The 13039-nt window shown below is 37.4% G+C and overlaps 1 protein-coding gene across 1 annotated transcript in view; it reads right to left on the bottom strand.

Moving 5' to 3' along the window:
- The window catches only part of Grxcr1 (glutaredoxin and cysteine rich domain containing 1), a 122009-nt gene extending 109634 nt beyond the window's left edge, over window positions 1-12375 (bottom strand). Inside the window, exon 1 of the mRNA XM_032916434.1 lies at window positions 11927-12375. Coding sequence (XP_032772325.1) covers window positions 11927-12310 — 384 coding nt within the window. The 5' untranslated portion in view covers window positions 12311-12375. The remainder of the gene's footprint in view (window positions 1-11926) is intronic.
- Window positions 12376-13039: the final 664 nt, after the last annotated feature.

The raw sequence follows: 13039 nt of genomic DNA, 5'->3' as shown, positions 1-13039 counted from the left end.
GGTAGAAAAGTTTGTCCATTTATGAGGGCTTCATCCCATGACTCAAAAAGCTCCTAAAAGGCCCTGTCTCCCAACATAACACATGCATTTCCAACACACGGCATTTAGCAGTATAGTCAGGTATTAGCAGTGATACATACGCCTGCAGGAACTCGTGACTCTTATTCTTAATAAAATCTCTGCCATGGCGAGAGTAACACATGAGAGTCATTCTTACAGAACTTGATAAGGGCACCGTGGAGTCCCTGGGCCTCATATGGACTTTGTCAAAGTTGCTGTTCATCATCAATCCCTCTCTTCCTCCCCTGATTTTCTCTTCCCTCCCTAATACTATTACTTTAATTTAATTGATGTCTAATAATCGCTAAGAAACATTAGAGTTCATATTGCCAATTTAAATTTACCTTTAAATTCATTTCTTTTTACTCTCAAGATATTTGTCGTTTCATTCTGATAATTTATCCTAGTCAAAACCATCAATATGGAACAGCAAATGTCTAGAACATAATAATCACAGAAAGAAAACTAGCAAGTGTATAGAATGGAGACATAGGTGATTTATTCTGTTTGCATATTTAATTGAATCTGATCACCAAAAAAAGATATACAAATTAGTCAGAAGCCAATGTCACAGCAATATAGTCTACCGTGGAAAACACTAGCCTTAAACTACACTGATATAGATAATAGATGGGCTTCACACTATCCCAATATGATCGGTTTCAGTAGAGTTTACCGCCATAAGATGTTGACACTTAAGGTCTTTTCCTGCAAAAGTTCTTTGCTTTGAGAAATCATATATCAAGATATGACCTTGACATTGCATAATTAACCATATTAGTCATTTATACACTGGTTGCTTAGGGAATAAGAGTCCAACTGTTGAAATCAAGCACACACACAAATATACATGTAACTTACCATTGTAAAACTCTGAGGAGGATATTTGCTATTCCTCTGCTGCTCAACAAACCATTCAAACTGAATGAAGTAAAACATGTAGGTACTTCTCACTCATGAGTCTGGAGATTACTGGGACTCGGACTAAACAAGGCTGAGCTCTACAGGGTTGACTTTGAACTTTCATTTGGATTTAGATCTTTGTCTCTCTCATGCTTCTGAGACAACATGTCCAGAACATGTTTCCAAACATGTCTTTCTCATGAGAGTGGAAACAATGTAGAAAAAAATGAGTGTAACCATTCACATTTGCTTTGAGCCTCTGAGTGTGCCCTATTTGTTACTCCCTTATCAGCACCTAGATCAAAAGGTTAGAGTTGCATTCTGCTCTTGAGTAGCTGTGACACACACATGGCAATATAACACCTCTATATAGAACAAAAATACTATTGAATAAAACTTTTGTCTATTACACAGCCTTGATATCCTCTGGACAAAATTACCTTTGTATCAGAAGGATTAGGCACAACAGTAAGTGACAAAATGCCATATCTTAATCTTCACACCTGTAAGCATGTTCTTTTTTGTGACAAAATGATTTATAGACACCACAAATCCATACAAGTGGCTGTAGTAATTCGTGGTTGCTACCATAAAATAAAATAAAATAAAATAAAATAAAATAAAAAATAACCACAACCTAAGAGGACAAATGATTTATTTCCGAGGTTTTCGTCAGCATTACCTGTGTATGTTGCTTCCAGATTCCTGTTTAAGAGAAGACCATAGAAAGAAGCAGGTGGCAGAGTGAAATGGCTTCACCCTCGATAACAGAGCAATGAAAAGAAAGACAAGAATGGACAGGGACAAAACTTATACAAAAAATTAAGCCCTATTGACCTATCTCTCCTATTTGATTTCTTTCTAATGGCACTATGTCAGCAGCCACACCTCCTTTGGCCCCAACTTATAAGTTTCTTTTCTTGCCCAACTTTAAGTATTGAAGCCTTTCTACTCTGCTCTTTTGTCTTCATTCTCATTGTAAATCAGGCTGTGTGCAACCAACCATAACCATGACATTACCTAAATGCATTGACATTTTCAACACCAGGTTAAGCAATCCATTACTTTAATCTCTTAGGCCTTGCCTAAATGTTCTGTATTTCTTTACAATATAGCATGAGTTTTCTAGTCAGATTCCCACAGTCTTCATTCCCATCTGAAACTTCAAGAACTGTTCTTTACTATCTGTATTCCTATCAGCACTTTGGTCTTCTGAGATCAGCACAGTCTTCCATTAAGCTGTACTCACAATATTCTTGGACTACTCTAGTCTACATTACCAAAACTTTCCTAGGCCTTTCTGCAAAGCAGCTCTAAAGCTCAGATAAACATCACTGAGTATAGTTACAGCAATGACCCACTAATCAGTGTTAGTTTATCTGTTAAATAAGCTGTAATGAATAAACCCAAGAAAGACAATTTAAGAAAGAAGGGTTTAATCTGCCTCACATTTTTGAAGGCTTCAGTACATGGTCCATTGACTTTGCCGCTCCTCATGCAGTGATAAGACAAAGCATTGTGTCAGAGATAATGCAGTAGAGCAAAGAAGCTCACTTCATTATGATCAGGAAAGAAAAGAAAAGAACACGGAAGTGCTTAGCAAAAAGAAAGCTGTAACGTATTCCCAGTGACCGACTTGTATAAGATCCCAGGTCCTATTGCATTTGCTGCCTCCAGTTTTTACCACCAGCTGGGATCAAAGTCTTTAATGTATGAGTTTCACGAAGTCATTGCAGATCCTAATGATAATGACAGGTAGACTTTGACTATTTGAGTGAGCCCAGAGCAGTCACAAGAAAGTCAGAGAATATGTACTAAGGGAAGCAGGAGTGAGACTTATCCAGGGCTGAGAGCAAAGAAATGTGTGCACCCTCTAGAAGCTGTAAAATAAAAGCACTATACAGTCGAGATGTTCAGAGGGATTGCTATGCCAAAACCTGGTTTAATTCTGTACCACACAGACTTTTGATCACCATAACTATAAAGTAATACTTCTGCATTGTTTTAAGCCACAAAACTAGCAGTGATTCGTCTCTGCATCAATAGAAGACAAGCATATTGCAAGAAATAGTAATCATTTTCCACCCCTTGTTAAGCCTAGATGCTATAAACCTCATTTTTATATAACCAGCTTAATTGACCTGAGCTGCGTTACAGCTCTCTAACGAGGAGGAAGTCATGAGTCTTGGATCAATGCAAACATACATGTTTAACTAGAAGAGGTTGAAAGGAATTCAGGAAAAAAATCTTTATTACAGAGGAGGTAATGGCTTCCTCCAGATGCTGTGCAAGCATGTTGCTAGTAACTGTCATAGGAAGGTACTTGTGAGATTCCCATGAGAACACATGAACCTACCTAGCCCCATGGTACCAGAAATGTGTAAATTAAAATGGAGGCTCAGTTTCACAGGTTAGTACTGGGCCTTTCCAAACTCTTCAAACTTTAACCCATGAAGTCACTTCTCTCAATCTCTAGGCCCACCAACCTCCCTTGGGATTGTAGCACATCTACTTCTTCTCATCATTATACCTAAGACAGCTCCACAAGTTTGGCGCTCAGACTCTCTCGCTGCCCCTTCTCTTTTCTCAAAAACTATATGGGACAAATCAAGACACTGGCTTTCACTATTCTATTCCCCTGCAGACTAACCAAGCTCCTACAGGCTTTCCATGTAGAAAAGGTATAGACCAGAAATTTTATAAAACAGAGGAAAAGAACAGATGAACTTAACTTTTTTCCCAATTCCAACTTGTTGCTTAGAAATTGACATTGAATACTGCTATTGTTTATTAAGTTTGTGGAAGTTATAAGAAAAATTATAATTTATTTCTCTTCCAAGGGAAATGTTATAACGTATAATTTGTCAAAAGTTAGGCAAAATAATGATTATTGGGAAAGTAAACTTGAGAAAAGAGACTTCAAATCATTAGTGTGTTTGCGCACATAAACTTCTCTTAGTTAAAATTTTCTGCATATTTTATTTAGTTCATAATTTTGTGAATGTCCTCTAGTCAATAATGACTTAGGCATTGGCATATTTATATAAGTGTGTAATTTTATAGAATACTTATATTGTGATTCTTATACAAATTTTAAAATATATCAGAAACTCTTCCAGCAGGGGCAAGCCACCAAAAATGGCTGTCTTGCTCCACTGTTGCAAGGCTTGCTTAAAGCCTGGAATCGTATGTCCAATCCTCCAGCTCACTGATTCTTCCTTCAGCCTTATCGAGTCTTCTGTTGAAAGCTGTTGTTGAATTTGCCAGTTCACTTATTGTATTTTTTACCTCTAGAATTTTTATTTTGAAGTGATTAACTTTTATTTCTCTGTCAAACATCTCATGTTGTTCATGAATTATTTTCCGAATTTCACTTAGTTTTCTGTCTGTATTTTCTTGTAATTCTCTGAACTTCTTTAAAAGGACGATTCTGAATTGTTTGTCCGTCATTTCATAGATCTCCTGTTCATCTTGGTCAGTTTCTAGAGTTTTCTTTGTTTCTTTTGAGGATGCTGTGTTTCTCTGATTTTTCATCATCCGGGTGTCTTTCTGCTGATGCCTGCTGATTTGATGAGATGACGGCCTCTTCGAACCTTTGTTGGCGTGCTTTGGTGACACTAGATCTTTACTAATTCTAGCCTGGGTTTCTGGATGGGCAGGCTGGTGGCAACCCAGACATTAAAAATTTCCAATAAGAGGAGAAAAAGAAAAAAGAATGAAAAGGAATGAGGAAAGCTTAAATGGTTTATAGTATAGCATCTAAAGAGCAAAGGTACCAGCTAGCATTCAAGAGGAAGGAGGGTAGGGATAGAAAGCTTACTTATAGAAGCAATGGCACCAAACTTTCCAAACCTGCAGAACGATATGAATATCAGGGTACAAAAAGGGAAAAGGACATCAGTCAGATTTTAATCGAAATAAAAGCACCAGAAACCATATTCCAATTAACCTGTCAGTGTCCAGACTCCAAGAGATGGGTCTGAAAGCACCAATATAAAGAAGGAAATACCATACAAAGAACTGCCTATGTATCAAACATCTCAGCAGGAACATTACATGGCATGAGGGATGGGATTACACTCAAGCTACTGAAGAAGTGATGGATCCTTGCCAACCAAAAGCAGTACAATCTGAAAGTATGTCTTTCAGATATAAAGGAGGAACAAAGACTTTCCCAGATACACAACTGAGAGAGCTCATGGCTGAGCTTGTCTTGTAAGGAATGCCAGGGGCAGTAGTAAATGTAAGCACTAAGTCAAACTTAGAACTCGCCGATGTATTCTAAATGAAGTTCAGAAAGCAAACTTAAAAAAGGAGGGTCACACAAACATGAGGGTGTATGTTCAATCCCAGCACTCATACAAAAGCTAGTCATGGTGGCTTCTACTTTTAATCCCCCACTGTGATAGGCAAAGGCAGGTAGATGTCTGGAGCTCCTTGGTCAGCTTGAATAGGCAAATGAGTGAAGCACTGATCCCATTGAGAGACTCTGTCTCCAAAAAAACACCAAGGTGGACAATACATGAGGGAATACCTAAAGTTGAACTCTGACCCCCACATGGCATACATGAGCAATTGCAAACACATGTATATGTATGTATGTGTGTGTATTCATGTACCCCTAAAAAATCATAACTACAATGATTCATTAAGGAATATACAAATACAAATTATTCATAACATTAAAACCTCAATGTGGGAAAAGCAGTAGAGTGAAATGTGGAATATTTTTATGACCATAGCTAATTTCAATTAGATTAAAACATCTGTTGTAACTACATGTCTTTGTATCATAGTAACCACAAGGCAAAAACATATAATTATATATGAAAACTAAAGATTGATAGGTAAAAATATGCTCCTCAAGGAAAAATCATATAGCCACAAAGAAATGTCAGAAGCAAGCAAAAACCAATTCAGAACCAGTTCAGATTAATGCACAACATGACAATGGTATTTCCTTGTCTGCCAATAATTAACTTGAATATAAATGGGTTAAATTCTTCCATTAAAAAGCTTACAGTAGTTACCTGGATTAGAAAACAAAAACTAAGACTCAATTATTTGGAATTTGAATAAAACTTACTTTACCTGTAAAGAAATATGCCAACTGAAAGTTAAAGGATGGAGAAAAATATTCCATACAAATGAAGACTAATAGACAGAAAGAGCAGCTGTATTTTCATCAGATAAAGGGGATTTTACCACCAAAAACTGTGAAGAGATATCATGAAGATAATCACACAATAACATGGAGGTCAGTTTAACAAGATGACAATTGTAAATATATATACACCCCAAACCTGAGAACTGGAAGTATAAAGCAAATGCTAATAGATATGAAGGAAGAGTCAGGCCACATTAAATGATGATAGGGACTCCAACACTTCATCTGTGGTGGACAAAGTACAGATTGTCCATACACAAAATTATCAAGAAAACAAACTTAAACTCTACTCTAGACAAAATGGACCTTATAGATATTTACAGAACATCTTATCTAATAGCTACAGAGCACACACCCTCAACTCTATGCACATAAAGCACACACAAGCCAAGCAAAGAGTTATCTATATATCTGTATTCACTACAGCACTAGTCACAACAGTTGAAACATGGAACCAATTTAAATCACCATTAATGAGTAATTGAATATGAGAATGTGGAAATACTGATAATAGAATACTATTCTCCTATTTAAACAAATGAAAATTTTCAGCTTTGATAGCCCTTCAAGTTGGCTGAAACCAAGCTAAATACACTTATAAATGCCACATGATCACATATTGGACTATGGAATGTTGACCTTCCAGAGAGCAAGCAGTTAGCAGACCCTTGGGTGACTATCAAGTACTGATAAATGTGGAGCTGTTGGCCAATGAATGCATAATTACAGCTAAATGGAAAGGAAGAATATGTTTAAATGGCAGGAATGGGCATTAGAAATAGAATAAGCAATCGAAACAGAAAGTCAATAAATAATTTCATAAACAAGGAAAGGCAAGAGGGGGAGAGAAAAATGAGGATCAGGGCTCACTTACTTTCCATTTGGATGATGAAAACATTGTTAAATAGTTTGTAAATAATGAATGCACAGCTTAGTAAACTCACTAGAAGGATCTGATGGTACACTGTAAATGGGTAGATTATATTATATATAATTTATGTCTCAACAAATGTCTCATGTAACCAAAGTCACGGTTACACAAGTTAAAATGTCATAACAATAAAGAAGAACCTCACACAGTGAGGGAGTAGGCGATGTTGATGGAGCTAAAGGTTTCACACAAAAATCAGATAAGTGAGTGCTAATTATCTGAAGACTTATAGGATCAGAATTAAAAGTCCTTGTTACACAGATTCACCTACAGTCCTTAGTCTATAAGGTAGAGCTAAACTAGAAAGAAAAAGAAAAACAAGAAAATAAAAGAAAAAGACCAAATGGAATGATAGCCTACTAATAAAAAATCAAAAGGAGAAAAAAATAAACATTCAAGAAGTTAAAAAAGAACTATTTAAGAAAATACGTCAACAAAAAATCTAGACTCCTTTGGATGTGGAAAGTAAAGCCAGATTCATAGAAAAATTCTTTCAAAACAGACCGTCCTCCACAATACAACACTGACAATTAGGGACAGGCCTTCTGCTTCATGGTAAGTATGCAATGGATGTCTTTACATCAATAGAAAGAACCTGTAACAGAGAGACAGATGGATGGAGCAAGCTAGCAGCACTCGTGCATACAAACTCCAGCTCTAGCCTATACAGGAAACCTCCAAGTGAAACAGAACAGAAGGAAACAACCATCAAGTGGATTTCACCTAGTTCACTAACAGTGTTCAGAAAGTAGGTGTGCATGAAAATAATTCTTAAAAATCATTCTCAAGAGGGACATAATAATGATTATTCTATTTCTTTCACATAATTTTGAGTACAATGAAGTATAATTAAGATGCTCACTGGGGTTCTGCACAGTGTGTAATGCTTTCAAGAGTAAGGAAAAAGGTGGGCAATGGTGGTACAAGCCTTTAATCCCAGCACTTGGGAGGCAGAGGCAGGCAGATCTGTGAGTTTGAGCCTGGTCTACACAGTGAGTTCCAGGATAGCCAGAGCTACACAGAGAAACACTGTCTTGGTCAGGGGGTGGGAGGATGGGCAATAAGTCAAGAGTTTTCTTAGTGTAATTGTCTAAAATATTTGGGATCATTATATGATATCCTAAGGTTCACGCCTAATTCCTGGTAACTAAGAAGGCACTATATCCATGAAAGTTGTCTGTAACGATTTTTCTGGACAAATGGCATTTTAAATTCTACAAAATAATTTTTCTCATATATAAAAAGGAGGTCAAAATAACTAATTTGCTAATATTAGTTTTATTTTGTAAGATTCCTGTAAGGAATTATTATGTCAATATTCATAGGTAATATGAATAATGCCTGGTGTTGAAGAGCTTATTAATAATCATGAAGTATTATTACTGCTGATTTTAGAACATACTATAAATAAGTCATCAAGATCACAGAGCCATCTGGAGAATTCAGGGAATAATAGCATATTACCAGACCTACATCCATGAACCAGCGATAAATAAAAGTATTTCCAGAAACTTCTATGACTACCATGCATTCTGACTTAGTGGACAAGTCTGAAAATCAGGCTTTCTCGAGGCAAAACCTTGAAATCTCATGACAATTTAATCAATTAGAAATGATGTCTTTGATAGTTTTTAATATACTGCTAAAACTGAATTAATTCTATCATTTCTACAGATCTTGCCTTAATAAAAACCAAAGATTAAAAAAATGATAAAATTTAAAAGTTCACAATAAAATAATAAAATTTTTATATTTGGTATTATACTTTTTAAAGGAGGAAAAAACAAATGTTCAAAAACATGCATTATTAGCTTTGAACCAGATTTGATCTGCAATAGTAAATATATTCATTATCAAACAAATTGGGTGCATTGTAATTTTCAAAAGTTATTATGAAAGAGGAAGGATTTTTTTTAAATAGTCACAAAGAACTTAACAATAATTTTCTTGCTTCTTTTATAAGACTTTTAGGTAAAAGTGATATACAAGAAAGCCATGAGCATGATGCATGCCAAAAATATCACTTTTGTGTCTTAAAACTTTAAAATGTTTCTAGGTACAGCTACAATAGCAAGATATTAATTTACACATGCAAACAGAATCTATGCATTCAAGGCCCTTCTTCAAAGTCATTTTTCTTTAATAATCTTAATTTGGATAAGTGGAAAATTAAAATTATGGAAACTAAATTGGTATATTCTGCTAGAATATACTAACAGCTTGAGGATAAAGCTAAGGAATGATAAGCATATAAAATATAGAACCATAACAATGTATGTGCAAGCCTAAATAATCGTAATCATCTGTATGTACCACAGACCCCATGGAGACACTTTAAAATTACAGCTAAGAAGAAAGATCTCAGTTTAATCCAGAAAACTGGGCCTTCAGAGCTGTGTCACTCAACACTCTTAGGATTTGTTTTCTGGCTGATAACTGCCTAGATTTGTGTGGGAAAGACAAGGAAGAAGTAGTAGTGAGTTTTTGTAAATTTCCCAATAATTGGGAGTAAAATCACAACACTGGGTAGAAAAAGAAATCCTTAGAGTAGACTCGCTAGGGCTCAAGAAAATCGCATACCTTAGACTGCCCTGGCAACCCCTGTGGGCCTGTCCTAACTCAACTGAATGATGAGGTTGGCCATGACTGGGAAACCTGGCCTATCTGCAGTCCTGGATGATCTTCCCAGTAATCTTACCTGATCAAAATCTCACCTCTATACATGTCTCCTCCATTTTTCCCATTAAATATTGACAGCATAAGCAATGGGAAGGACTCTTATCTTACTCTAGGAACAGAGGTAAGTTTACATTTTATGCAGTTGGTGAATCGTTTCCAAACTTTGATGAGTGTAAGAATAAACAAAAAAAGCTTCAAACAGAAGCAAACCCCCAGCTTTAGTTTGAGAGTTTCTAACCAATGCAGGTCTTCAGGCTAAACTAGATGAGAGGTTTTCAGATTTCCAGGTTAGGCTCAGTAAGCCTGGTCTTGGTATTTATGGAAGGGATAAATAAAAAGTCAGCCCTGGATTTGAAGATCTATAATCTAAACCAACTGAAGATTTTTGAGTGATTCATCGGGACACCGCTCCTCTGCCAAGACTCCCTGACCACCAAGTGAACACAGTCTCTGCTTCCTGTAGCTACTGCCCATCACCTTGCTTACTATTGTGTATCCTCCATTATCTGGTATTCTGTGGTGTAAATTAAGTAACAAATAGAATAGAAACTAGTTCAGACACCGACTTTAGAGGCCAGCTTCTAAGTAAGTACTACCAAATGGTTAAAAAATGTTTTAACATATCATCTGATCAACTTGTACAGCTGTGATTTTAGGAAAGTCATGCCAATGTTTTATGACATGGGACTAGCCACACAAGGAAATAATAGAGAAGAAGCCAAGCGTCTCACATGTCCTCTGGATGGTTTTCTCTTTATTTAGCACTTCCCCTCAAGTTTCAAGTTGAGTGCTTTAAGATTTTATAACCTAAAACAGGAAGAAATGTCTGTTTCTTCAAGCATAGTTCCTTGTTCACCAGACAGGCTGTATATCGAAACCTTAACCACATGTCCGAGGGACTGGCTGCTCACTCTTTCCTCCCTGAAATAAATCACTAATCTATGGCGACGTGAAGGATGCTTGCTGCTCACTCCGCAGAAGTTATGGGAAATACGGAGGCAGTAAGTTACACCTGGTAGTGATAATGGGTTGATGAAATGTTGAACTGCCACTGTTAACCTCTATGCTTCTCTAGGACTGTGAGAGACCTGTGGGAACCTGTTCATCTCATCATCTCCGGACAAGATATAGAATACCCTTCGTGATGTGCACATTCTTTAGCAAGTATCAAGGAATCAAATCTGTTCTCTCTACACACGGCTCCATAAGTCTTTTTCCCTACTGTAAGAGATACAGTTCTTACAATGAAATGAATGGAGCCCCTTTGAGTAGTGTAACTGGCAACCTTGGTTTGACAAAAACAGAGTTCCCTTAACCTGTGCTCCCTGGAGAGACCAAAGAACATTCACTTTATGGTAATGGTGGTTGTGATGAAACTCAAGATAAGGCCAAACTCTGCAATTGCAGATGCTGATTATTTTAAAGCCTGGGGTAGATGAGATTATCAGAAAAGATTTTGCTGGATTTGTACTCATAGAATTTTTGTTCACCCAGTTATGCACAAAGACCTATAAAAGTAAGATATTTAGAATAATCTAGTTGTAAAGTTTGATCTTGAAGTTTTCTAACTCTCAATTGTGCATTTGTAACATTCCTAGAGTGAAGATAGAGGAAGGAACTAGATTCTCTTGTAGGCTTTGGAGCTTATGTTCTTTATTCCTAAGTGGCAGGCTGGGTTTTTTTTTTTTTTTTTTGAGAGGTTGATAAATGCAAATCAAATCACTAAAATTAAATCGAAGCTTTATGAACAAACAGTCAAACCACGTAGCAATTCAAGTACTGAGAAGTCGAGTTAACCACAGGAAATGCCCACATTTAGAGAATATTGTCATACAGAAGCTTTGTCAACACCTTGATAAACCAGGAAGAAACTAACATCTAAGCCTTGTAGAAATGCTTTAAACACTATAATCTGCTGTCTTCTCTGTTAAGAAACAGGGTGTGCCTGTCATCACCCATCAAAGGAGATCACGTTCATGTCAGAAATCTGGGTATGCAAGGGCAACCGAGTTTGCAAAGGACAATGAGCCTATTTTAATGGGTGACTGTGCACACAGGGTCTTAGATGGAGAGTGTCTTGGGAAATTGAGAGAAAAGAGATGTTGACTCTATCCTGGAGAACTGCAAGGGGTGGAGATGGTGAGTGAGGAACAAAGCTCAGAACAGGAAAGTGTATAATGACTTACCTGTAACACTTTGGTCAAATTGTTAAACAGAGCCTGGCCAGCACTCACTTTGTATTTGACGCCTCTGACTGTACCATTTTTGCTTAAAATGTTGACTCTTCTCGTACCAAAAGCCTTCTCACTGGCTGTCCTGGCTAATACCAGCAGGTTATCCTGATCTTTCTCCTGTTCGTTATCTTCCAATCCAATGTGGCCATTTTGATGTCCCTCAGAGTCACTTAGCCCATCTATTGCACAGACACTAGCACATTCGGAATCCAGAGAGCCTGGTGCTTGTCCATCTTCATAGACCTCTTTCAGAACTCTCCCACTGTGAGACGAGGCAATCCGAAACCGGACTTTCCGTGGCCTGTCACTTTCTGGCTTTGTCTCCCTTCTTAGCATGGTCACCTCCACCCACACGAACAGTTTACACCATTATGGATCTGCTGTCAGTTCATCTCCTTGCCACAGCAACCGCAGAGCTGAATTCCAGAGACGGTAGCCCTCCTGTGACAGCGAAAGAAAAGAAGATGCCCAAGGGCGTGCAGTGTGCCTTGGCTATCAATAATAAATATGCATGTGTGCTATGGTTACCATTAAACTAAAACCTGCAAAATGATCCCGGTCTTTAAATATTAAACGTCCATGGTGGACTCTGACTGAACAAGTGCAAGAAAGTGGCCTGAGATGAGACAGAAAGTAGGTACGTGACAAGGACATAAAAGGCTCAAATGTCAAAGCAGAAGATGTATGTTGAAATGATCTTCCAATTCTATAGGTTTCTGTCTAAACTAGGGGTCAGAAACAAAATCTAGAATCAAACGTGTGCTGAGGTGCCCCGCTCATGTTTGTTAGTTTCTTCGACCACTCTCTCCAGATGACCTTTCAAAGGGCAGTGAGTGTCTTGCCTGCCTACAAACAGCCAATGGTGTTAATTCTAGTTGGGAGCTGAGTTGACAGCATCACCATCAGATAAGGTGAATTTGCAAGACATCTTCACTCCCTGGGACTTTGCTAAAGGCAAGCTTTGAACACACGGTGAACAACGCAAGAACTTCAGGTTGGTCGTGTTCCTACTTCTGCGAGTAGGGAGTGTTCTCTTTGATACAGGGAGGGGCTTTGGAAAGGAGA

Source organism: Rattus rattus, chromosome 11 (assembly GCF_011064425.1).
Source record: "Rattus rattus isolate New Zealand chromosome 11, Rrattus_CSIRO_v1, whole genome shotgun sequence".
NCBI classification, from domain to species: Eukaryota; Metazoa; Chordata; class Mammalia; order Rodentia; family Muridae; genus Rattus; species Rattus rattus.
Note: the sequence above shows the minus strand (reverse complement) of the source record. Positions and strands in the feature narration are given on the sequence as shown.